General features: G+C 41.5%; 3 protein-coding genes and 1 long non-coding RNA gene across 4 annotated transcripts; 3 read left to right on the top strand and 1 right to left on the bottom strand.

Moving 5' to 3' along the window:
• Window positions 1-746: 746 nt before the first annotated feature.
• On the top strand, window positions 747-5,719 carry selenot1a (selenoprotein T, 1a). Its single transcript, XM_070845023.1, has 6 exons — window positions 747-912; window positions 1,770-1,880; window positions 3,360-3,486; window positions 4,715-4,802; window positions 5,048-5,214; window positions 5,381-5,719. The coding sequence occupies exons 1-5, from the start codon at window positions 779-781 to the stop codon at window positions 5,170-5,172; spliced, it is 585 nt and encodes a 194-aa protein (XP_070701124.1). The 5' UTR covers window positions 747-778; the 3' UTR covers window positions 5,173-5,214; window positions 5,381-5,719.
• Window positions 5,720-6,960: 1,241 nt separating this feature from the next.
• On the bottom strand, window positions 6,961-9,846 carry LOC139214129 (glutamate-rich protein 6). The gene is made up of 9 exons (XM_070844887.1): window positions 9,828-9,846; window positions 9,666-9,727; window positions 9,231-9,302; window positions 8,967-9,123; window positions 8,484-8,614; window positions 8,077-8,159; window positions 7,757-7,915; window positions 7,309-7,534; window positions 6,961-7,116 (listed from the first exon to the last, which is right to left on the bottom strand). Exons 1-9 carry the CDS (start codon window positions 9,844-9,846, stop codon window positions 6,961-6,963), a joined length of 1,065 nt encoding a protein of 354 aa, XP_070700988.1.
• Window positions 9,847-10,770: 924 nt separating this feature from the next.
• LOC139214849 (uncharacterized) lies at window positions 10,771-11,902 on the top strand. Its single transcript, XR_011585481.1, has 4 exons — window positions 10,771-11,061; window positions 11,210-11,338; window positions 11,431-11,549; window positions 11,793-11,902. It is a non-coding gene; the product is annotated as an uncharacterized lncRNA (long non-coding RNA).
• Window positions 11,903-18,574: 6,672 nt separating this feature from the next.
• Window positions 18,575-26,166, top strand: LOC139214637 (schwannomin-interacting protein 1-like). The gene is made up of 7 exons (XM_070845538.1): window positions 18,575-18,646; window positions 20,928-21,037; window positions 24,054-24,171; window positions 24,327-24,533; window positions 24,973-25,096; window positions 25,557-25,650; window positions 25,786-26,166. The coding sequence occupies exons 1-7, from the start codon at window positions 18,617-18,619 to the stop codon at window positions 25,835-25,837; spliced, it is 735 nt and encodes a 244-aa protein (XP_070701639.1). The 5' UTR covers window positions 18,575-18,616; the 3' UTR covers window positions 25,838-26,166.
• The last annotated feature ends 665 nt before the right edge of the window (window positions 26,167-26,831 follow it).

The raw sequence follows: 26,831 nt of genomic DNA, 5'->3' as shown, positions 1-26,831 counted from the left end.
ATCAACTGTCACTCATCCAAGTTTATATAAAATGTCACATTTTAGTTGGCTAGAGAATACAGATGCATCACAAAAGTGGACATCTAGAGTAGACGTAAGCCCTGATGGTGTGATCAGTGGGTGAATGCATGTCCCAAAGGTTAACTTGTGTTTGGGATGCAAATACATAGTTTGATTTGTCGTTTCATTGGGTTGACGGTCTGGAAATAATACACTCAGGTAAATAGTAGTATGGTGCCTAAGATCTTTGCTTTTGGTCACTAGCATTTGTACAACTTGCACATTCAATATTGGCTTTAGGGGATCATTATGAATGTGTTTTAATATTTGATATAAATTTACACTAACGGCTTCAACTATGATAAACTTAGCTCTGTTCATTATTTATTAAGGGTGCACTTCAATGTACACTTCCAGCACATGTTGCACAAAATATAGGCTGTTAGATACACCTGTACTGTACTATACTGTAGTACTACTACTACTACTATACTATACTGTACTATACTGTACTACTACTATACTATACTGTACTACTACTACTGTACTATACTATACTATACTATACTGTACTACTACTACTATACTATACTATACTCAAACTAATGCACACACTGGTCAGCCAGGGCAGTAGGTGGTGCTAAAGGTGGTGCTGGTGGTGTTTTAAATCCAAGATCAGAGCAAGAGGAAAAGGAGGGACCAACCAGTACTGAAATGTTCAGATTAACCCTCCTCACCACCTGACTGAGTGAGGAAACAAACCCCGGAACGGACGGCGATGAAGTGGCTACGATTTTCGCTCCTCGTCTTGGGGGTTTTCTCGCTGTGCTGCGCCACGTCTGGTGACAGCAGTGGCGTGAAGAAGATGAAGATGCAGTTTGCCACGGGACCTCTTCTCAAGTTTCAAATTTGGTGAGCGAAAATCTGGCGAGTCACTGCACGCTAGCTCCCCAGCCCGGCTAACAACATCGTAGGCCGAAAAAGGACAGAAGCTAATGTTAACTAACCGGAGGGTTGTGTATGCTAACTTATCACAGCTGGACCGTTCATGTTACGCCTGTTGTGTTTGCGAAGTTATTCACCCACCTTGTGAGCACACAGTGAGAAAACGTTTTCTGTGAGTTTAAATATGTTTTTTTTTTTTTTCTTTTTTTTTTTTTTTTACCATTTCTCTTGAAGACTTCGTCGAAAACATGGCTCCGCTTCCGCTGTCAAACATGCGAGTTAGCGCTAAAACCAGCAACAGTCTTCTCGGGTCCACAGGTTAACAAGTTAGACAATTCTTTCACAACCCAAGCTAAGTGTTGTCTGGGATTATTTTATGCAACCTTAAGTTGAACATGTTGCCTGTGCTTGGATCTTGTCGGAAAGTTGAAACTAGCTAATGTATCCGTTCATGACTGTGTGGAGTAACCGTAGTTTAGCTATGTAAAGCTAGCTTAAATCAGTCGACTGTAACACATGTTCATAAGTTGTTAGAATAACGATGTTACATGATTTTAAAACGTTTATGTGCAAAGAAATATGATGACATGCTTTTCCCTAAAGTAAGCAGGCAGCACTTGGAGTACCAAGTGTTGAATTCAAAGCAGGCTAGCATGCTGCCTCTAAAACTTTCCACGAAGAAGAAAAATGATCCACAGATAACTGTGGAATTCACATGTGCCAGATCTCAGCTTGGGATCACAGTATTGTTTTGGCTGTCCTTGTTTGTTCTTCCAACCGTGCACTTGTGCAAGTCTTTCAACAGTGTGTTTGTCTTCACACAGCATCTCCTGAGGGTACAAGCGGGTGTTTGAGGAGTACACGCAGGCCTTGTACCAGCGGTACCCAGACATCCGTATTGAAGGAGAGAACTACCTTCCTGTACCCCTCTATCGGTAAGAGAAAGGTTGGGTGTCTGCCATGTTACAAGTGGATTATATCCAGCTTTATTAAAGCGGTCTGAAAGCCGCCTGAGATTAGCTGTGATTGGGTTTGAGGAAACGGACTTCTCATGCAGTCCGGCTTATCTGGCCATGGATTTGTGTTGGGTAGTTTCATGGACGTAGACGAAACTACTGGCCCTGAAAATGATAAAACCTAAGTCAAAGGTGAATCATCGGAGCTGTGCTGACAGTTTCCATTTAAACCAATGAGGGGAGGCTTTGTAACAAACGCCCCTACAATTCAACAGCACCACAAACAATGACCACGCAGTTGATTAAACACCCCTGAAATGTTTTAACCTTTATGAAGGGAGGAGGTATTGCAGGACTGTTGTATTAGACTGTTAGTTTTAGCTGGATGTGCCTAATAAACTGGCAACGGGGTGTGTATTCCCAGCATATTTGTGGGCTACATGAAAATGAAAGCTTTGTCAGCTTTGCTTTGAGTTGTCGCATGATCTCAACCACTGTATCACACAAGAATTATTGTTCTTGATGAATGATAAAATTAGAAAAATCAGCTGATTCACTCATAATGAAAATCACAATCTGCAGCCCTGAGACTAATACTCTCTAATTTTTCTTCAGCATATTTCTCCCCTTATTTTAGAATCGCCCATGAAATGCACAGATTAGGATTTTGCCTCTGAAAATCACGTCATTCGTGTAATAAAGTCAGCGGGCTTGTGAAGCAGCTGTATTTGGATCAGAGTCTCATTTGTGCAATAGTCCCAGGTGTTGCCGTTAGAGGTGTGGCGTCCCTTGGGTCCTCATCAGTTGACTCTTAATAAACAAACCAGAGATTAGCTCCATTAAAGAAAGGAGACGGTATCACACGCTGGGTTTCTAAGTCTAAAGCTGTGTCTGTCTATCTCTGAGTCACTGTTAGAATAAGCTTGTCTACTAATGGGCTGTAGTACAACCAGTTACACGTGTTGGAGTTTAAAGGCAGTCAAACTGGAATTAATAGGATGCAGGCTCTGTGAAATGGATGGCAATTATTTGCACAGGATGAAGCCGGTGACATTCACTGAACTTCAATTCCTTATGTTTCTGCACAGTGAAGCTTAATTTGTGTAAACTGAGGCCACGCCCTGAACAGTGTTCATCTAATATAGTAACAGTTGGTTCAAAAGTGAAGCTGTATTTTCAATAAATTATTGGATATGATTTATTAAAATGCTGCCACTGTGCCCTTTAGATTATTTCATTTATTATGTCTAATATATTAAATATACTGGGGTTTTTTGGTTTGTTTTTTTTACCTCAAATGAAAGTTTTTCTTTGATACCTGAGAATCACGTTTATTGTACATCTATCTGGATAATTGTAATCAATCTTGAAGGCTTTGTACTGACTTGATGTCTATATCTGCTTTATGTTGTTATGTCTAGGAATTGTATTAAAAGCTAATTTGTTTTATTTCCTCAGACACATTGCTTCCTTCCTGTCTATGTTCAAACTGCTGGTGATTGGGCTGATTATTATCGGCAGGGACCCATTCGCCCTCTTTGGTATGCAAGCTCCAGGCATCTGGGAGTGGGGCCAGGGAAATAAGGTAAGGTTTCTAGGACCTAAAGGGTCATTACAGCTCTGATCTTATGAGAGAACTCGCACTGTAATTTTCATGTATCACCACAGATATTGCACCCGTGCATGGATTGGAAAGAGGGCTTTAGTTTGTCTGTGTTTCTAATACAGTTGTGTGCACACATACTGCCAAGTACAATTCACCCGTGGGATTTCATTAGTTGTTCATTCAGGGACTTCAGGTTGTGTTAAGTGTTATTTGATTGGATCTGTTATCTCCAGGGTAACCAACATGCCACTGGCTCAGGGAGACTGGCCTATAACTGCTAACATCAGACATCTGCAAACAGTTGGCGATCTGTATATACAGAATATTATCAAAACAAGTCCTAGCAAAATGCTAAATCTATAATTTCCTTTGTTTACATCTAAACCACAACTTGACTGATAACAGTTAGTACTGATAACTAGTCTGAGGGTCTCCTGCATTGTGTGTGCATTTAAAGTTGCTGTAAGTGTAGATCCAGAATGACTTTGGTGCTATTTGGTTAAACTGTCTTATATTTTCACAAATCAAGTGACTTGAGAAAAGAAATCCGGTCGCATTGTCCCAGGCCCTGTCATTTTCTACTACATAATCCGACTGTGCCCTAATCTCATCAACCAATAAGGAGAGAGAGAACTCGGTCCATTCTTGACTACCCTGCGATCTGTAAGCAGAAAGCAACATGAAACAAGAGACGAGGCAGCAAGAAACAAATAGAACACTTGCACAGAAGAAAACCTGTTTATAAGTTACCAAGTAATTTTTCACACATCGTTCAAAATCCAAACTCAAATCAGTAACACGACCAGTGTTTGGTAACTGAAGCGTTGCTGCAACAATGTCTGCGTGTGGTTGTCTGAAAGCGTACAAAAGATTTTATTTCTGATGTGGACCATTTGAATCTGCTATCACGCCAGTAATAAATGAACTGGACTGTTTATTTTCTCTAAAAGAAAAGCAAACAACCCACTTAAAGTTTTTGTTGATTTAAAAAAAAAAAAAGACGAGTTTATCAACTGTGTCCGTGCGTCTGCAGCTGTTGCTCACCACTCCGAAGTTTTCTAAAGCAGCTTCATGTTAATCTGTCAATTCATCCTGTGGATCAAATGAGCATGATGCAAAAAAAAAAAAAAAGGGCTAACACAACTGGGAAAATGTTTTTGTGCAGAACTTTGTAACTCAGGTTTCTTTCATGCTTTCTTTTTTCCAGATATATGCCTGCATGATGGTCTTCTTCCTCAGTAACATGATTGAAAACCAGCTGATGTCTACAGGAGCGTTTGAAATCACATTAAATGGTGAGCATGGAGTTTATTGACCCCATTAGCTTTTGATTTAAGATTGATTTTGGTTATCAGACACTGGTAATGAGGGAAATTGTGTAGTCAACAGTTGTTGTTTTTTCTGCACCTGTAACTATTTAATATAATAACCTCTCAGATGGCTGCAAATAAGTTTAAAGAAAAAAGAGTCTTTGTGACATAATATTAATGAAGTCATGTGATGCTTAAATTTCATTTAAGTGACAATTGTCTCTCCATAGATGTGCCAGTGTGGTCAAAACTAGAGTCAGGTCACCTGCCCTCCATGCAGCAGCTTGTGCAAATCCTGGACAATGAGATGAAGATGAACGTTCACATGAACACAAGAACACACCACCACTCCTAACCCTACTCTTCACATCTTGGCTGGAGCTAAAAGCCCCTCCATGTGAGTACAGTAGTGGTCAAAGCACTGTTTTCTATTTTCACTAAGCTTTCACTAAAGATGTTTTTAATATAAATATAAAATAAATGCAGTGAAATACGCATTTGCCAGTGGAAATGTTTATTTTATTTTTTTAAATGTGATCTTCCCGGTCTCTCTGTCCGTCTAGGTTTGAGGTGGGTTTCTCACTGGGCTGTGAAGTGATGTTTATGAAGGTCTGCGCTGAAGGCAGGAGGACTGCTAGCACAGACTGGATGCCCCCATCACTCTTCACCATGCCCCTTAGAGACGTCCCGCCCCTGACGCCAGAGTGGGATCCATGGCAACAGTGCTGGCCATTCTGTCATTTTCTTGTACTATTCATACTACTGCAGATTTCATCCAGGTGACACCAGTGATCCCACAGGGAGAGATTTAACATTGATTCTTATAGTCTTTAACTTGTTGCATATAATTGACCTATGTGAATATAAAAAAATAAATAAATAAAAAATAATTGTCACTTGTACCACTGAGCCATACGTAGAGTTTTAAGTTTATTGTTCTAAAAGTAGCCTAGTCATGTAGAAAATGCAACACTTACAATCTGTCATCACTGTTGTGGAAATAGCATCGGGGAATTGTGTCTTGTATGATTTCTGAATAATTTTTATATTTACATAACTTGAAGGAAGCTGAGAAGATTAATAAAACATATTGTAACTATGAAGCTGTCATGTGGTGAAATATGGTGTTAGAAATAACATCCCAAGTTAACCAAATGAAGTGAAAAACATTTAAATTTTACAGGATGGTGGATACTTTTCAAGGTTTTAGTGAGTGGAAGGAAAGGAAACCTGAGAGGAGAAGTGGGAACTCTGAATGTCCTCTGCTTGGCGCTTGTTTGTTTTTGCGAAGCAGACATCCTGCGTTATTCAAGTGAAGAGTGCTCATCTTTTAGCCATCTGCTCAACCTAATGTTATTAGGAGGACTTGAGGATCTACACTAACTTGATCAGAAGACACAAAACGGATTAAGTCTGAGTTGAACGTAAGCCTAAAACATGAGTGAAGTCACAGTGCCATACTCACTCGCTGAATTTTGGATATTCCTGTTAAGGAATATGGTTACTTTCCTACATAATGAGTTCTAGTAGGAACTGCACCCATATTTGTGAGGGCTTGGATTTGTTGCCAGTATAATCCAATATGCGCAAAAGTCAACATGACCTCCTGCTCCCTGTGGGTTTTAAGATTGACTAGGGAGAAAGATTAGGGCATTCTGTGAAAAAACATAAACATTAGAGGTGATTTATTTTCTTCTTTTGACCCCAAGTCGTGGTCTCAAATACTAACCATGAGTGGGGAAAAAAAAACTGCATCCCTGCAAGCCATGAAATTGTGTAGAAGGAACCAGGTTTTAGCTTTTTTGCTAAAAGACAACATAAACATATGTAAGCACACACGTAGCCAATAAACGGTTATTATTTAGTCTGTCAGGTTCCCCTCAGTTACTGTGGAATACTGTATCCAAATCAAAGTTAAAAATGTGAAAGGAATAGTAAAACTGAAAGGCTTTTAATCTGCTCTGTGGAACTTGACTTCACTAATATGCCTTTATGCTGTAATTATGTCGCAGTGTGCTTTAACAGTGGTATCTCAAAGGCGGTCCTGAAGGCACCTGTGTATGAAGGCTCTTTCGCTCTCACTCATCGTCACATCAGCACTGACTTCCTGGAGGCTTCATCCAACAACATGGAGGTGCGGGGCTTACGTGGTCTTGGGCAGCAGGGGACTGGAGGGCGCTGTCAAGTACTGGTGAAGGTGCTGAATGGCCTGGTGGATCCTGATTTTGGATGCCAACAGTAACAGCTCCTCCTTAAATACTGATGGTCCTGGAGCAGCCCCGTCTGTTTTACACTCACCCTGGAATAATGTTTCAGGATCATTGTGCAGAATCAAAGCCAGCAGAAACATCAGTGAAGAAGAGAACGCTTTGCACACAACAATGACTGGAGAGCCGGAAATACTGGCTACTGCAAGATGGACGTGTTTTGTGGTAGTGCACATCACCAAAACATTGAAATAGGTGGTTAAGAATAGAAAGCAATAGTTCACCTGAGCGCAGCAGGAACCCACGCTGAACCTTACTTGTTGGCCTCTTGCCAGGAAGGAGATAAACACTCGCTCCTTCGATAGGACTCGGATCCCAATAGTTTTGTTGAGGGACAGGAAGATGGGTTGCAGGGGAGTGGGAGTGAGGCTCAGACTGCTCCAGCTCCACCGCCGAACCCTGGCACCTGTCACATCCAAACACTGACCGCCTGATCTGTTTAAGGTAAGCCTGCAACATAAGCACACATGTGCATATATCACATGTTATAGACTATTGACACTGTCATACATCATTCATCCAGAAGATGCACCCATTAGTATTAAAACAGGTATGAATCTATTTTATTAGGATAATTATATTACCTATACTTCACCAATCTATCACCAATATAATATGAGTTATGAGCATTTTAAATATAGAACTGATAAATATAAACACTTTGCTATGTACCATATGTTTCCATTGCTGTGATAACATGTCCCCCTGCCATCAGACTGGAACATGGCTCTAATTGGTTGACATGAGGCATCGCTGTCATCATACACAATGCAGACCCTTCCATTTTCTCCAGTGACCACGACAAGCAGAGCCAAGAGGCCTGAGGGATAACTGTTGCCGTGACGATAAGGACAGGAACGCCCACCTCAGAGTACATGTTGTATCACACATACAATCTAACATCGGTCTCTGTGTTAAATGCCACAGAAAATCTAATCACACGAGAGAGAAAAAACAAAAAACCTGCAGACATTCAGTTGTGGAGTGGATACAAGACCTGAGCAGAGCCATCAGGGAACGCAGTGAGAAATGTCATGCCACTGGAGTAATACTTCTGGAGAAATTCTGTCCCACCCTGTGAAAGTATGAGATTAAACACGGTCAAAAGATGATTAATATTCTTCTACATTTTATAAACTTTATCAGAGTACAATACTAGAGTAATCCTTTAATAGCCATTAATGATTATTATTATAACTATTCAGCCTACTCATGGGAAAAAGAAGCTTGTGCTGCATTTTTACAGTTTTATGCACTGATCAGACACAGTGTGTGGACTCATCACTGCTGATAGCTAAAAATTAACCACATAAGATATTCATAGTATTGACTTTAATAGAACAAACTGTTAACTGCTGCACGGGCCATGAAAGAAAACAGGATAATGATTTGTGGGTACCTGATGATGACATATGCGGAACTGAAGTGGTTTGTGGTCACAAAGCGGGACCAGCACCTGCTCCTCATCTGCTTTTATCTTCAAATGCTTCTCAGTTGAGCGAGAAGGGCTCTGTGTCCAGCATCCTTTTCCTGGAGCACAAGAGAGCCGGAAACTGAGGACCTTTGATGTAGGGGCAGCTAAACAACAGCGCAGAACAGACTGTATCAGTCTCACGGGGTTATTTAAAGTCATAATCATTTTCTTTCTCACCAACTGTGAGCAGCCACTCACAGGTCTCTGTTCCAGGTAGTTGAATTGAGTCACCCTCGTAGACTCTCACTTCTGATCGTTCTCTAATAAAGGATACAGATTGCATTGCACTTGATTATTAAGCTTACCATTTTACAATCTTTGTGCTGGATTAAAGAAATGAAGTGCATTTGTACCCAAATCCACTCGGTAAGTCCAAGATAAACTTGTTGTGATCCTCCATCTCTCTGCCTTGGAAGAGAATCTCCTCCATCTCTGTGGCTGGCTTGTCTCCCAGTGATGTTGCAGTGCCAGGCCTCAGGTCGTATCTCCCCTCAACCAAACATCTCTGCTTTGCCAGCATCTCATATAGCTGCCGCCACCGGGCACAGCAGAAGAGTGGAATTGTCTAAGGTGCACACAAAAGAGGATGCAGGGCAGTCAGCATTGCATCAGGTAGATTTGTGGAATTTGTTTTATTGCATTCAGTTTTTTCCTCACCTCAGGCCACTGTACCTGTGTTAGATCCAGAGAAGGTTTGGCCTTTTCTCCACAGTACTCACATTTGACTGGGTGTTCTGTCTGAGGCTGGGACAGGGCGACAGAGTGCTCAATTTGACTAATCATAAAACCACTTTGCTGTACATGCGATTTTATGACTCTAGGTAGAAATGTGATCTTATTACCATTGGAAGAATGGTGTTTATCCTATGGTTGTCAGACTCCCGATTGTACCTCAGAACTCCTGCTGCTCTGATACAATAGCTGGGAGGGTCACTGACAGACTGTGGACAGCTCTGTGGTATCCTCTTACAAAACCCAGAGACAAACACAAACCGAATGAAATAAACAAGTAATTGATCAAAGACTAAATCAGATATTCATTGATCAAAAACATTACTGAAAAGGAAGATTATGTATTGTTCACTATTGTGTCTATATGTGTCTTACATGGTCATCCAGGACAGACAGTTGCTCACTGAGATCATGCTCCAATGTAGCACCGGCAGCATCTGTGTAATGGTAAAACAAGAGTTAGTGCGGTATGACTTAAGTCCCACTAAGAGTAAGAGAGTGAACACAGGCTTGAATGAGTGTTTAGAGCAGACTTACAGGAAAAGCTGGACTTCATCTTTTTGTCAAGTCACTGTGTGAAGTGCATTTGTCCCAGGACAGAATAACAGAAGATGAAGAAACCAATAGCCAATACACTTACTAAATGTATGTGTTCGATAATTCCAAAGTATGATATTTAAATTATATTACTAAGAAAATAGCACCCACACAAAAACAGCAATGTGCACAAGTTAATGCTCTCACCTTAATGTGTCACACTTGCTGGTGTTGTCAGTAACCTTGGAGATGAAGTAGCTGCCCACAGCAGCACATAAACATGTGAGAACTTAATTTTGACTGCTGGCTGACTGGTTTTAATACCCAGAAGTATTATATAAACAATTACAATAGAAACACTGTGCCGACTGTACACTCCCTCAATGTGAGCTGCAGAAGAGTAGAAAGGAGAATCCTGAAACAGCCTTGAAAGTTGAAGTTTATGAATAATATATCCAACTTATGTATTGTGTGTTCTGAAAGGTTTTGTAAGGTAATGTGCTTTTTCACCCAGTGTTTCAAAACCCTCTTTCACACTTTTCCCATATTTTAACAGTATTTCTCCAGAAGATGGCAGCAGTTGTACTTTTTTTTCCTCATTGGTTAGTAATCTGGGTCAGAATGAGCCTCTCTGATAATCAACTTTTATTATCTGCCATATCCATTTATGTAGTTTTTCAGCTGACTTATGATATCATAGCCTGGTTCTAAACTGAAAAAAAACAAGTAATAAAATCTTACCCTAAACTCACCCCCACCCCCACCCCCACCCAGTCCATCAGCCTTGATATCACCCAGGTGAAACCAATGCCATTAGATCACTGAACTATCAGTTAGTCCATCAAAGGCAGCTTTTGATTTGTTGTTGAAGCACCTGCTCTACCTGCAACAGCAACATAAATAACAGTGTTGAAGCAGTATCTCCCTGCGCTCATCATTTCCAGGTGTCACAACAGAATGACGTGTAAAGGAAAAAGGAAAACCGCCACTCTTTGCTTGGCTGCAGCTGTAATTCTGACATGTTTTTTGGCGCAAACGATAGATTGTTATCGACTGAAAAAATCAGAAAGACGAGAAGGGAGAAAAGGCGCTGACGCAGCCAAAACGAGAAGTTTCAAAGAGGGAAAAATTGTGTTTGGGAAGGTTTTTCAGTCACCAGTCATAGATGGGACCAAGAAATCCTCCTCCAACACTTCTATGGAGGATGAAGCTGCTTATCAAGCAGACTCTGCAGGTACAAATTTCTGAGGTCTTCAACTGTATTAAATTGCACAAGTTGTTTAGTTAAACTTGTATTTGTGGTCTTGATTCAGGAAAAAGTGCTGTTTAATGGAGGAAAAAAAAGGCTTGTAATACTACTAATTCTTGATGATCCCTGTCAGGCCTGCCAGGACTGCAAGCAGCAGATCCCAGTTTATGGACCGGCATGTCACCTTCCCTGCGGTGTGGTGGGGACCAGCTGAAGTTCAGCGCACTGGGACCAGAAGCTTCACATTTTGCAGTAGACCAAGGTAAATCAGTAGGGTTAATTAGCTACACTATACAATCTGATGTTTCCACCAAGGATTGCATAGTCACAACAATTCTGCCCCCCCCCCCACAGGAAAACCCCGTTCAATGCCTCTGTCCCAGGTCCCTGCCTCCTGTGGCTACAGCATGCAGAAGAACCCCTTTGCACTTGTTATGTTGGTTCCCTATAATGGCTGCAACATGGTTCAAGAGGTAAAGATTTGTTGAAACCAACTAACTGCCTAAACAAAGCAAAAACATCAACACTAATGGTCAAAATGCGCTTTTAGACATTTTAATTTGGGTGTAACATTGGTACACATTCACCAATATTTTATTTTATAGATGACTTGACGATTCAAGTAAATCTGTACATATTCACTAATGAGTCACTGCAGTCCTAGGCTAACCCAGCTGGTGTAATGCCTTGATTTGTATGCATTTTTCCTCCCCAAGGGTGGTGGGTATATGCTCCCAATGCGTTGGCGGGGAACTCCAGTCTCTCTCTGGTGTCCCAAACCTGCAGCACCTGCTTCCACAACTACAGTACCGCCTCACATGCATCAGCTGCCCCAGGTGCCTCACATGCATCAGCTGCCCCAGGTGCCTCACATGCATCAGCTGCCCCAGGTGCCTCACATGCATCAGCTGCCCCAGGTGCCTCACATGCATCAGCTGCCTCCGTTCAAGGACCCACACATCTCAAATCCCAACTTTCCCCCACCCTATGGCTTTCCATATTATTACCCTTGGTTCCAAGAGCCTGTGACGACGCCAACTTCTGAACCCACGACCACAAGTCAACCTCATTCACTGCCACACCTGCCCTTCTATCCATATCATCCTTTTTTCCATTTTGCCCCTCCTTTTTTCCCATTTCCAACTCCTCAGCCAGCTACAACACCAATCCCAGAAACTGATGAACCAATCCCCCTACACGTTTATCCCCATGATCACCATCTGTCTCCATTTCTGCCATATTACCATCAATGAGTGCAATTGATTGACTGTTCTAATAAATGATGATAAAACTAAGCTTTCTTGTCCAGGTCTTCATATTTAATGCCTTGACTGAAGTGACTTTCACTCCTGAAAATTACACTTTATCAAGTGGTATTCCATGTCTGTAGAGGTTAACATTTACTCTTGACAAAGGGGCTCTCCAGATGACAAATGGTTCAGTCTAGTTCTAACATCCTTTAATATGAAACTAAGTTGCTCCTCGGATGCAATAAGGATCCTTTTTCATTTAAAAAGGGAGACTGGATTAAAAAAATTTTGGATGTGAAATTGATTCCTTTTTTTGCTTCTGAACAGCCTCCAATCTGTCTTAGTCATGGTGGGGCTGATCCTCCAACTGGAGACACCATGGTTCAACCATTTCTAGGTGTGAGTCTCAAATTTGAAGTAACATGAGACATAGAGTTGTGTTGCTACCTGCAACTATAACCTATTCTACAAGAAATTAAAAAAGCTGAAAGACATTGACAGTAAACAAGGTAGGATGATGCCCTATATAACCCCAAATCAGGAATTTGCCTCGACTCTTGCCTTTACTCTTATATATCTCAAGGTTATGTTTTTGCTCTTAACTGTCTGCCTGCCACCACATTTTAAAAACAATGTGACTCGGGGATGACTTGGTAGCCCAAGGGGTAACAGCACTGACCATTAACCACAATATGTCTGGCCCCCATCAGGCTGTAGACTTATTACCCTCTGATTTCCTGACATCTCTCTTCTGTCAATGGCAAATAAAGGGCCAACCCACTGGCTGTATCTGTGATTGAGAAAACTTCGCTGTTTTCAGGGTAAAGAAAACAATTAGATTTATGAATGAAATACATTTAATAAAGGATTTAAGAGGAGGATTTATACACATTCCTTGTGTATTTCAACATTTACTTTTCATTGTCTGTGCTTGCACTGTTATTTTTTTTTTGCATATTCTCCATCATCTAATCCACATATTTTCCCAGTATGACAACAAAGCAAGAACAGCAGTTTATGTAGACTACCCTAATTCTTTTTTTAGATAATGTTTGGATTTGGAGTGTAATCAAAATCCAAATATAACTCCTTTGAATTAAACGTTTCATCATCAACAGCTATTTCAGTTATGGTCAGACAAATACTGTTGTCTCATGTTAGGCCTGTATCAGTCTGCATATTCACTACTGGGGACAATATTGGATTTCACACCTTCACACTTCAAATTAGACATCAAAGGCTCTTAACGACCCCCACCTGCAAGCTAAATGAACACAGGTGTAAGCAGAATCTGACTGGCTGATCATCTGGTCCCACTGTGTGCTCAGTGTTAAAAGCTCTCATTTAGTTGCTCTGCCATGTTGTCATTTCCATCTTCCCCAGGCGTGTAGCTCCAGTATGGCAAGTGAGGATGGAAGAGGAAGCATATCATGTCGAACTGTAGCAGTCATATTACTCCTCGGCTGTTTGGTTCCAAGTTCAACTTGTTTTAGCTTGCGAGGGCTGAGTAAAAAAGTTAAGCAAGACATGGTAATTAGTGAGGCTACAGTGACTGACGTAAGGACGGGACGCATTTTCTTCAATGGAAAAGAGCTCAACTCCCCATCACGGTCTTCCTCTGCTGCTGGCACCACAGAAAATGAGAGACTAATGCAAGATGAGCCACAACAATTTGACGGCAAAGGTAATTTGTTTTCTAGTCAACTGCTAATTTAATAGACTACATTTGAAAAAAATGTAGCTTGATACTCAATAACCAATATGGCTAGTATTAACTTTGTATCTGAACTTCTTTACTCCCAAAGGGATGTCGACGCACATTTCACAGCTGAACAGCATGGCCAATGAAGCAGCATGGAGGCGCTTGAATCCTTCCCTGCAATGTGGTGAAAACCGGATGAAGTTGAAAGCCACGGGACCAAAAGCTGCTGACTTGCAGCTTAGAATGGGTATTCTAACACAACCAAGCTTGTCTAAAGTCAGTTAATGTTAAAAATGCATGACAGGGTGGTGTAGAATAATAGTCTTTCTCCTGCTCAGGTGGTTCACATCCCCTGCCTCTGAGCCAGGTGCCTGAAACCTGTGGCTACTCAATGACTATGAACATACTGGGCCTTGTTTTGCTTGTTCCTTATGACGGCTGTAATGTGACCCAACAGGTATGCTTTCACTCCTAATTGATTAGCTCCCTAAGAGCTTTACATGGTGACTAATGTATTATCCAGGAGAAAGCATTTAATGTTGCTGTTGCTCAACAAGCCTGTGAATGCAGCTTAAGTTCCTTACTACTAGTACTGGATGTATTCATGTAGCTGAAGAAGAAACTATTCGACTGAGTTTGTCAATACACCTGATGAAGCCAGCTCTTACAAATTCTAAATTCCAGGTTTGGTGTGTCTGATCAGCTTAGCTGCTTTATTTGTTTCAGAATGGCAACTACATGTTGCCAATGATGTGGCAGGAGACTCCAGTTGAATTCACCTGTCCCATGTTGTCAGAGCCTACTACTACACCTGCTTCAACTACCCCCAAGCCTGCTAAGCATCCACAGAAAATTCCTTTCCCCTTCAGGCCTGGGGTCCCGACTGGCCAAAAGTATGACCCGACGAAGCATCTCTCCACCTATGACCCTAGTGTTTATTACTATTTGTATAACTATTATATGTATATGATGGCACAGGCCTCTGCTACAACTACTCCTAAGCCTACTACGACTACCAAGCCACATGCTCAGAAACACCCTCCTTATCCTTCCCATATGCATTACCCACCATATATTCCTCACTCCCACTACCCTCCAGCAAAACAAGTGTTTCCAGAAACCCCTGAAAATTCTGGCGTTTACTACTACCCAGTTATCCAGAATTTCTATGGCTATCCAACTCATGGAACGGCTGAACCGACGGTACCACCAACAACTACTTTTGCTCCTACCACTCAGCCCAGCAGCAGCAACCCAGTGCCGACCAGTTCAATTGTTCCTTACTACCAGCTTCCCTTCACTCCACCCCTCGCATTCAACAAGTCTGCCAAATTCCCAGAGGACCAGAAGTACATGCCTCTAATGAGCTATAAATCAGGACTCCAGCCTCGAGCATACGCTCATCCAAGCTACTACTGGCCACCTATGCCCAGGTTTCCCAGCTCAACAGGCCAAGACTATAATCCGTTTAACTGGAAAAATCTACAACCTCACCAACCTTGACGCATCCAACGCCAAATGGTAAGGATCGGTTGTAATGCATGTTTAACTTGGTGAGAAACTTTAATTCATAATGTCTCTCCTTTCAGAAGCTGCTGTCCTGTATTCCTGAGCTTTCAATAAACATGATGTCTAAAGCTTGGTTTCACTTGTGATTCATTTGTTGTGCAAATGTTTCCCTTGTGAGATGACGCTTAAGTAATGTGTGCATGATCATGGGGCAAAGTAATGAGAATTAATCTCAACCTGTATATTGCAAGTATCACTGCTAGTTTTTATGCCAAGGCTGCCTTTCAAACTCTTTAAATCAAGCAATGGACTATATAGTATCTGCTCAGGTCATCTCATTGGTGTTGCAATTGGTCTTAAGGCTAAACAGCACAGCAAAACAAACTGTTCTGTGAAATGTCAAACAGCATGATTTTTAAGCAGATGGTCAGGTTGAAAGGACTGTCTTTATAAACTAATTCTGCTGGTTGCCTCTTGTCTTCTCTCTAACTTGACTAAAATGAGAAATGCTGTCTCACCCAGGTACTGCTCATGTACCCAAGATTAATCTCTCACTGCTCCAGTGAAGCTGCCAAAGGAAGACTAGTTTGGCTGTCCCTGATGGCCTGGAGGTGGCAGCAACTCTATGAATGTGAGATTGCAAAAATCTGTTTGTTTGGAATAACTTGAGGCTGGGTTTTTATCTTAAAGCCATAATGTCCTCTTTTTTTTAAATCTTTGCGACTGTTTTCTTCTGTGAAACTCCCTCACTCCTATATAGACTCACACAGTGTGCACACACCCCCATTCTGTCTGTTCCTATATACTTCCACATGGTGCTCTCTCCTCTGGGCACCCATGACGATGGAGAGAGAGACACACACACACAAATCTACACACATCACTGAAACTGAGCCACACAGACGTGTAATGCTTTCTTTGAGAGCGTAGATGTGCATCTGTATTTTTCTCCTCCTCATTTACCAGAATGAATGTTAGTTGGCTGGAATTATGGAGCACTGAGCCTTGGAATAAGAAGTATTCTGCAGAGGAGCTGGAAATCCTAAAATCATTCCTTTAACGGTGATCAGTCTCTGTCCAGCATGGGAGAAGCAGTAGTTTTATGCAACACCGTGCATATCTCTGTTTTGTTATAACTGTTTTGGAATTTTTATTTCAAGTATTTTAAGGAATGGTGTGCTCCTGAACAATGAAGGTAAGTCCCATGTAAATCATATGTTACACATATGATTTCACTTTTTGATTAGAATTTTGGATGGAATCCAATGCTATGCATTTGTGTTTCAGTAAGTTTACCAGAATTTATGCTGTTCTGTGACCTCTTCCCCCTTTTCATTTACTCTGTATGAAGGGAGGTGTAATCAGAGACTAGATGATCACAGACTAGGAATATAGCAACTGCATGGGAAATATGAAAAATACATATTGCTATAATTTCCTGTTGAAGTCAATTTTGCAATCATATGAATCTATTTATTGTATCTGTATGGTCACAGGAAAGATAAATACGCCATGGAAATGAAAGACTGATACAGCCTGTATTCAAGTGGTTGATTTCAGTCAGCATCCCACCTCTGAATATCTTCAGTCCATCTGTGGCCATATTCCCAGCCAGGGCCCCTAGTCCCTCCCCCACTCCTGACATTTGCGCCACCCACTCCATACAGTCTGTCTGTATGGAGGACTATGATGTGGACATGGATGAGGAAGAGGAGGGAGACGTATTCATGAGAAAGGCCACAACGGGCCATTGGTGGGAGGACTGTGGACATGATGGCAACTGTGGCATACAACGTCAGAGAGGAGGAAGAGGCGGCATGGTGAACAGCCGCAGTTGGGCCGAGGAGCTCCAGGATATCTTTGCACCACAGGCAGACGTCTGTTACAGTGGAGAGCGAACCAGACTGTCCAGCATCTCTGTGAGTGATTGTCATTCTCTCTTTCAGTCTGGACCACACAGTAATTGAAATACCCCCTTCCTCACAAGAAAACAGAATGAGACCAGAAATAAAGGGATTCAGCACAAGTCCATGTTTCTACCAATAACATACTTCAGGATAACAGAAAAACACAAAGATCAAAATTTAAATAAATTACAAGCTGATGACAAAAGAATATGTCCATCACAACATTTGCAATCTGAGTCTATGCATATATGATTTCTGTAAATGTATAGATACAATAAATTATTATAATGGTGTATATGTTGCTCTCAGAGGCTATTTGGCCTCTGAGGATGATGAAGGAAGAAGGATGACCTTTGGATGTTGTGTTGTTAAATCAGCTCTCTGCTGCATTGTGACACAACACTGTGGGAACCGTCTGTGTGTGTGCATTTGTGTCTATGCATGTGTGGGTACGTACACCGTGTGCTTCCTCGTCTCTCTCACGGCTCATCACACTTGAGTCTGGGAATATGGAATGGGGCTGGAGGAGATTCCTCTAAGATACAAAAGAAATAGAATGTGCAATGGAAATTGCTCTGCTTTGGTCCAACAAGCAGATGCAGACGCCATGTCAGTGTTGCTCACAAAACGCTGACATTCATTAGAGGAGCTATTATTGACCAGCCTCTTTCATGGTTTTGTTTTCCAGTGTTGCAATCTCATTTATCAGACTATGTTTAGCCTGGCCTTTTAGCCCACTGCATCACTCACCTTGCTGTGCAACCAATCCTACGTCCTTATTGCTGTAAATCTATTAGGTCTGTCTCCTCCTACCAGGACATAGATTTCTATTTGCTCCTTTCCTTCAGTTTCAAGACAGATGAGGAGGATAAGCCAGGAGAAAAAGAGATAACAGATCTGGAGAGCAGTGGCAGCACTGAGCAGCTCTGATTCTCCCCTCCCTTCTCCATCTCTCTCCTCCTCTTGCTTCCGTCTCTTCCCACTCTTTCCTCTCCTGCTCCCACATTCCCCCCCCTCCTCTTTCTGCCGCCTCCCCTCCTCCCATCGCCACTCTCTCCTCCCTCCCTCGCTCTCCTGCACAGAGCTGCAGTATATGAGAGGGTCTCCTGGGTCTAGCTTCACTGCAGTGTAGAGAAGGGCAGGGCAGCTGTTTTAGTACGATGCGCTGAAGGATGGTGCACCAGGAGAAACGCGTTTACCAGGTATGTGGATTCGTGCCTGTATGTGCTTGCGATTCTGAGGGTGTAGCATATGTAGCATAATGTTTATAGGTATCCATCATGGGTGAGATGCTGTAGATGAGTCAGCCATAATGGATGAGTTGATGTGTGATTGTGAGGTGGGTGTGTTCATATGTGATCTTTTTTCTGGGTTTTCAGTACAATTTGTCTCATGAAATGGGTGTGTGGTTAATCATATATCATGCTTTATTTCAGTTTTTCATAAATTAAATTATTCTAAATCATTTATAGCAAACATGAGGTGCTTTTGCTATACTTTCTACCAGGAGGGTAAAATAGGTTGTGTGTGAACGTGTGTGTGTTTGTAGACAGTCTGCTGGTAAGGAGAACATCCGGCTGTCTAAGGTGGATGATCAGGAGGCAGAGCGTTGGTTGGGCTAGTGACGGCAATCAACTGTGATTTATGCTCTTACATCACAGCCTCATCTTATGATGCATCACAAAAGAAGAGATGGTGTTCGTGTTGGGCCGGTTTTGAGGTTATTCAGGGAAAGAACGTTGACACTGAGAGAAACATGCCTAATTTTTATTAAAGTGTTATTTAATGGTTGTTGGGGAGTGTGTGTGCGTGTGTGTGTGTCACAGGCTCACATGTACTAAGGCAGCCTTAGGACGTGTGGGCACAAACCCATGATATGAAAATACTTTCATCATGGTGCCAGAATAGGAAATCATGTCATGCTCAATTTGTTCAGTATTTCTCCGCAGTATTTGTGAGACTTCAAGACTTTGGATTTGTGAAACAGAAACCCGTGCGGCTCAAATGACCTAAAAATTGTTTGCAGTTCACAAAAAGAGATGAGATTTAAGTGCCGCTACAGAGTGGAAGCCGAGATAAAGTGAACATGATAAATGATTCAGGGTAGGATATACACTGAAAGAAGTCGAATAAGAAAAGGAAGAGGAAGAGGAGGGGAACGAAAGGGGACACAATTAAATCAGGACAGTGAATCTTCTCGTTGTGAACAAAAGTAGGTCTGAAAGAAATAAATAGTAGGAGAGGAGAGAAAATGTCCACAAAGAGAGATTAGCCATACAGGAAGTTGCCAAACAGAGAGCAGAATGACGTGGCATTTTGAACCATCAGCACAAGGCGGATGTGTTTTTAACCATTTAAATGTATATATTGGCTGCTGTCTTCATGATGGACTGTGAATGGACAAGTGAGCAAAGGAAGACTGTTATTGATGACTCACAGCAATCATAGTCCCAGGGCTGCAAGTGATTACCAAAGACCTTGAAGATTTGTTGAATGCTGTGATGTTAAAAGAACATAAGTGTCTTTTTACTGACAGAAAAAAACTGCACACTTTCTCTTCATGTTGCATGTTATCAGGGCACTGTTAATGGGGACAGAAGCTGCCAGATTCAATCATTCGTTTATCCCAATTTATTTATTTATTTATTTATGTTTCCCCAGGACGACTCGGGTGAGCGCCAGGGTACATCCTGGAAAGGTGTCAGCAGGTTGTCGGTCAATAACAGGGCTAATACATAGACAGACAAAAGCATTTATACTAAAATAATCATAGCTGTGAGCAAATTTCGAGTTTCACCTGATCTGCGTGTGCCAGAACTGTGGGGGCAAAAACTAGACCACCTGAATCAAACATTTCAGAATAACAGAGGGACAGAGTATTCGGTTTTCTGTGAATGTGAGTGCTGACATCAACTTGATATTTTTGGGTTAGCTGATTATTTAGAGACGGAGCAGGATGAGAGGAGGAATTACATAAGGAGTGATGTCTGTGCCTATTATTTGAGCTTATGGTTGAGGAGAAATAGACGGTAGAATGTAGAAAGAAAAGGCTAAATAACAAATAGGTTTACTAAGTTCTGATAGTGCTGGTAACATATTTATACCGTGATAATGACAGTGTCATATGGGAGCCCACAGTCGGATTATCTCAATGTGTGAAAGGCAGGAAATTAAATTGCATGACTTTGCTACATTCTTTCCATCTACCTTTTCCTACGTAATCCAGATTTATCCCTCCTCCTTAGTTTGTCTCTCTGTTTTGTTCCTTTTATCCTCCTCCTCTAAAATGGAAAATGTGTCACCATTTGGTACAATGAATGTATTTATAGCTTTACTTTAAATAGCACAACTACACACCGAGTTTAATATTTCTTCCCATGAGTATGTCCCACTTGGTCGCTCACGTAGAGATGGAGCTACAACAGCAGCAGCACTTTTATTAATATTCTCTATATTCCTGCGTTTTTCTCTCTTCTCTGGCAGGCCCAGAGGAATGAGAGAGAGTCTATCAGGCAGAAACTTGCCCTTGGCAGTTTCTATGACGACGAGCCAGTCATCTACACCAGCTGCAGCAAGAACGGCCCGTCCTCCCGGTAGGTTTGGATCAAGTGTGTGTGTGAAGGTTTGGTCAATGTTGTCTTTTGAAGGCTGGCACCATTTTTCTCTTTTAGCTTCTAACAGCTGACACTGTGTTTCTTTAAATGTTATCCCAGACTGAATTATTGGATGGATGGCAGGGAAACAGAGAGATACGCCCTAAATGAAATTAATTATTGATTCACAGAAATCATTATCAGGATCATCTATTTTAAAGCCTGAACCTAAAACTACATTAGCTTTTATAGGCTCTATGCATTATGCCTATATAAAGAACCTGCTTATAAAACTGCTTACTGGCCAACATTTAATTATATACTGGTTCATCTCATTGGCAAACCAGTATATCAGTTATCAGTCTAACCCCCTTTTTGTGATTAATCATGCATGCATGTGGCACACACAGTTTCACGGCTCTTGAAAAGTAAACATTTTGGATTTACATGGTTTTCCCAGCACAGCGACATAATGTTCTCCATCTAACTCTGTGGTCTGTTGTTAGCATCTGTGACAGCTTGAGCTTTGTCTACATGGCACTGACAATGAGTTATTCAAGAGCCAGGAGAGGGAGCTATTCAGCAGCTCACATCATCTACTAACTCAGGCGCCAAAACAAATCAGAGACATGAAACCCATGTGGTCATTTGGCTCGTAGGTGTCAAGTGACATGAAATGACAGCAGGCCCTTTGTGGAAGTCCGCTGGGAAACAATGAGTCATGTAGTAGACAGTGCAGCATAATGTAATGAGTAGATTTAAAAAAAAAGTGTCTGTGTGAATGTTCAACTTGGCAACAAACAGAGGAAGAGAGTGAGTGACTCACATAACATGACAGACGTGCTGCATGAAAATGAAAGGTTTCCCAGAAAGCCACACTGCACTGCTTACAGTTAGTCGGGAATTGACATTGGACTAAACAATCACTAATTTACTATTACCACCAGAACAAAGAGAAACGAGAGTAGAAAGAATAGGCACAGAGGAGGTGGCACAGTGGTTAACCTTTATTGCGTGTTAAGGTCCTGAGATAGAAACTTAGCAATGCTCCAGCTCATTCGGAAGAATTTTGAATAAAGTCTCAGATTGGGATATACTGTACTTTCGAAGTGGAATGTCTCACGCTATAATAGATATCTCCCATTAGAAAAAAGACACCAACTGCTACAAAAAAGCATTACATTTAAACAGATTATAACATTTTTCATATTATTATATTTCATATAATCTCCAAATACTTTAATTAGTATCTTATTTTTACATGATAATTCTGCATTTTGACTTAAAATAGCCATTATTTTACTGTTTATATTTTTACTGTCCTATTAGTTTGTTAATCACCTATTCAGGTGTGCACTGGCATATTTTGGATTTGATATGCAATGTGAAATCAAACTGAAGGAAATCAATTTCCCATGGCATTGATATTTCATGTTGTAATTGAGGTTTTGGAAACCCACATATCCACATACACGTAGTGAAAAGAGTTGCATTACATCAGACATAAGATGGTTAACCAAAGCCACTGCGAGTACAATGCAGCTCTGCTTTCTTTTCATTATGACTTTGACCTCCAGTAACTTTATAGCACTTTGGCTTTTTCATTAGAGGAGGCGTAATGTCAAAACAATGGGGCCTTGCTCCCCCGCCTATGTGCCTGGCTACTGTTAGAGGAAGTGCAGTTCTGTCTGTGGTTCAAATGCTCCTGAAAGAGGAAGTGATGCCTGATATAAGTCTGTGGCGGTGACTGTCCACCAATCACAGTGTGACTCCAATCAAGGTAAAGATGCAACCTCTGGGGTTTAGTTTGGGGTGGAATTTCCAACACCGCCCTGTCCAGTTTGTGAGATGCTGTATAAGTTATTGTTCTGGAGGGGGAGGTTACTTTGACTTGTTAGGTTCTTTCAGAGTATCATGAGGTTTGAGGTGTAAATGCTGTGGAGGGCCTGATCTTATGTATGTGGCTATAGAAGTTTCATTTAAGTTTTCAACTGCTTTTCCTACATGATTGTGATGTTACTGACATCAATACACACCATGGCCAAAAGTATGTGGACACCAAAACATAACCTGTGTGTAATCGTTAAACATATGTTTATTTCTAAAACCATGAGCATTGATATAGTGCTGTTCTGGGACCATTTTCCACTAGAATTTGGAAGCTGGCTGCAGGAATTTGCTCCCATTCAGCAACAAGCTCATTAGTGAGGTCGGGTTTGCCACTGGTGTTGGCCGTTAAGGCACAGGATCACAGTCGACATTCCAGCTCATCTTAAAGATGTTGGATGTGTTTGACGTCAAGGCCTCAAAATATTTTTCTCAAGTATGTTAAAACAGGACAAGATCTTCCCCAAACCGTTGCCACAAAGTTGGAAGCACCCCATTGTACATTTAATTATATGCTGTTATATTAAGCTTAAACCATGAAACACACACTAAGTCCATAAGTACATAAAAGTATACAGATAAGGGTGTCGTTTGTTAGTGTTTCACATTATTGACTGATTCCACATCAACTTATCATTGCTGTTCCTTTATGACACAACTAAACAACCCTGTCGTTATTCCCATGTGAATTTGCCATTGCAATAAAGAAAGAGATACTTGGATTTCTTTTACACTGAATAAACAGCAGAGTGCTCCCTGTCTTGTGCTGTAGAAAATCCCCCTGGAATCTATCATACAATGCACATTGGCGTATACAAATTTAAAATTCTTGTGTCGAAATATTTCCCGGCCTTTCCACTCCTGTCTTTATGATTTTCAATTTTGTAAAACTTCTTGTGGGGTCATGTTAAGGATGAATATAAAGACCTACGTTTCTACCAAGTCCTACATGTTGTGAGTTCTTTCATTTAAATTATGTTGTTTTGTGCATGAACAAAATTAGTATAATCTCTTTATAATTTCCCTTTTCTCTCATTAGCTTTCATTCTGACTGGGAGACATTTTCAGAGCCTTTACTTAAACATTTCCTCTCTCATCTTCTTCACTCTTTGTGTTTTTCTCCTCTCAGACTGCAGAGCGGGGTGAACCTGCAGGTGTGTTTTGTTAACGACAGCAGCAGTGACAAAGACAGCGATGCCGAGGACAGCAGGACAGAGACCAGTCTGGACACGCCACTTTCACCTGTGGTACGCACACCTTAGCTAGCCTCTGTGGTTTTGTGTGTGTGTTAGTAAGTGTGTGTCTGTCTCGTCCCACTACTCTCGTTACTCTTTTAATAATCATGTGTGAGAGCCACATTGGCTGTTACATCATAACTTTACTCACACCACTTCCTCTCCAGAGCAAGCAGAGTTCATCATTATCAGACCGAGACACTGCGGAGGAGGACTCGGACCCGTTAGATGACTGCGGCGGGTTCTGGCGGGTGCAGCGGAGGCTGCAGGAAGAGGCCCGAGTGGCGCTGGCTCTGGCTCGACCCATGGCACGCATGCAAGTGGAGGTGGAGAGGCAAATCCAGCTGCACAGACGTTCACCTGTGGCTGACTTGGTTAGTCAGTGAGAGGGAGAAATACAGATCAGGGGATTTGTGTGTGGAGCTCTTTTTTGCTTGTTCAGTGAAAAGTGCATTTTATGACGATAAGTGAAGAGAAAAAAAGTGAAAATGGAATGACTTACTATAACTTGCTGTTACAGTAAACACAGCACAATAAGAATGACATGAGGGACTTACATGACCTAAGCACATGGTTAGTCAGGGTTTGTGTATATGTGTGTGTATGTGTGACACCAAGAGAAATCCCCTGATACTAAAAAAAACAAAAGGGCAGCAAATTTGTCCCACTGTTGATGGTTGATGTACACTTGAAAACCCAGATTGATACACAGATCAATATCAAATAATTTTGTTAGTCTTCCTTCCCCTTCTGAGCTGTTTTGCACATTTTGACATGAAGTAATTTCCTGCCCTCGTGCGTCTACATATGCAGCTACCCCATCTGCCCCACATCAGCGAGGGTTTGATGAAGAGGAATCTGAGGCGAGGGGACATGAGGGACATGAGTCTAGGACAGCTGCAGGTCATCACAAATGACTTACACTCACAGATTCAGAGTGAGTATACACGGACACACACACACAAACGCAGACACAGATACATGCACACATATGACACAAACATTGCTGCAAGTATTTTATGAACCCAACAAACCTCCTGACCCTCTGACACAATAAAAAAACAAACCTAATGGTCCCAGACGTTCTTCCCCATATGTAATATTTATTACATGGGCTGAAAAACAAGGTTTTAACAATGCTGATAATACTGAAGAGTCATGCTCTAGTGTGCACTTGTGGGTCAGTGGCCAAAGGAGTATACCACTGAGAAATTATGTTGGTTTGAATCAGTTAACCTCTTATAGTAACTCTCTACTGAGCTTTATGGCCTTTAACTGATCATAAATATTGAATGATGGTCAAATTATGAAAAAACTGAACAAGCAACTAACCCTAAAAAGCAACAAGTTAATGTTCTCCTAAATTATTCTCCTCTCTCCCCCTAAACCTAACACAGGTTTGAATGAGGAGCTGGTGCAGTTGCTGCTGATGAGGGATGAGCTGCATGTGGAGCAGGACGCCATGCTCGTGGACATAGAGGACCTCACCAGGTCATTCTCTCTTTTTTTCTCTCCCCTCTCTGTCTTTCTGTCTGCGATATCTCTCAAATTCTCCATTTCTACTGCTAATGTTATCAGAGATGTGTAGTTCTCGCTCTAATGTACTTCTCGTCTTTGTTGTGACAGGCACGCTCACAGCCATCAGCGGCACCAGGCGGAGAAAGCTATGTCTAAATAAACACCCCGTCTACACGTGTGTCTGTCTGCACGCCATCGTACCTCCCAATCTGTGGACCGTCACCAGTGTTACTAATGAAACTCCATCTGTGCTAACTGTTTCTGGAGACATGAATATACCATAAACTGTAATATTAAAGACACACAGACATACACATAATGTTTTGCACCACAGGATGTTGTCGACCTGACATCTAAGAGAAGCTGAGTCATCTCTGCTTTCAGTCTGGATACAGTTGTGCTCGTGCAGGCTTTTCACTTCCACTCAGCAAGATTAATCATGCCATATTTCATAGAATTAGGGGAATCCTCTCAACTTAATCCCATCCCTAACCCTGACTTACTGCTTCGTGATTTTGCACGGTACACTCACATATGTTAATGCTGGGTTGGAGAGAGCGCCTGCACGCCTTGTTTCTCCCTTGTCTCAAAAAGGACGATGACTTCTATGGGCCATATGTGATTGAAGTGAAGATAAATGGACTTCTTGATGATAATCAAGAGGGATGATCAGTTCATCTGTAGACATACTCTGTTCATGTGTTTAGCATTTCTTTAACTAAGAGCACCGTGTCCTCTCCGTTTAACACTGGAACGCACTACTAAACATCTTCTATCTGAGCCGTCGCAACAGAAAATGATGAAACACCCTGTGCTGGTTTGCAGCTTAGCTTTACATGGTGTTTGAATGCTGCAACAGTCCACAGAGGGCTTTAACGATCATTTAGACACAAAATTGGATGTAACTGAATAGCTGCTAAAGTTCCCACTTGCTGTAAAAGATCCATTTAAAGCTATACTGGACAACATTTAAAATTTTATTCAGACATTTTTTATTTGACAAATGACATCCTCTCAGTTTAATAGAAAAAATAACAAGACATGGGTTGAAAATGATATTTATCAATAAACACTGATAGAGAAAGCAAAAGTGCAAACATGAAATGAAAAGTCCCAAAATTAGAATATGTTGTCATTTTTGTTATGTTCAATTT

This window comes from Pempheris klunzingeri, chromosome 15, assembly GCF_042242105.1.
Source record: "Pempheris klunzingeri isolate RE-2024b chromosome 15, fPemKlu1.hap1, whole genome shotgun sequence".
NCBI classification, from domain to species: Eukaryota; Metazoa; Chordata; class Actinopteri; order Acropomatiformes; family Pempheridae; genus Pempheris; species Pempheris klunzingeri.
The sequence above is the reverse complement of the archived record's forward strand: the minus strand, read 5'-3'. Positions and strand labels throughout refer to the sequence as shown.

Coding starts and splice junctions, on each gene's coding strand:
- LOC139214129 (XM_070844887.1), bottom strand. Junction 7,916..8,076: donor GATGGCTCTGCTCAGGTCTT/GTATCCACTCCA, acceptor TCACGGCAACAG/TTATCCCTCAGGCCTCTTGG. Junction 7,535..7,756: donor CACAGCAATGGAAACATATG/GTACATAGCAAA, acceptor CTTATGTTGCAG/GCTTACCTTAAACAGATCAG.
- LOC139214637 (XM_070845538.1), top strand. CDS start 18,617: ATGGTGCACCAGGAGAAACGCGTTTACCAG. Junction 21,038..24,053: donor AAGAACGGCCCGTCCTCCCG/GTAGGTTTGGAT, acceptor TTCTCCTCTCAG/ACTGCAGAGCGGGGTGAACC. Junction 24,172..24,326: donor ACACGCCACTTTCACCTGTG/GTACGCACACCT, acceptor CTTCCTCTCCAG/AGCAAGCAGAGTTCATCATT.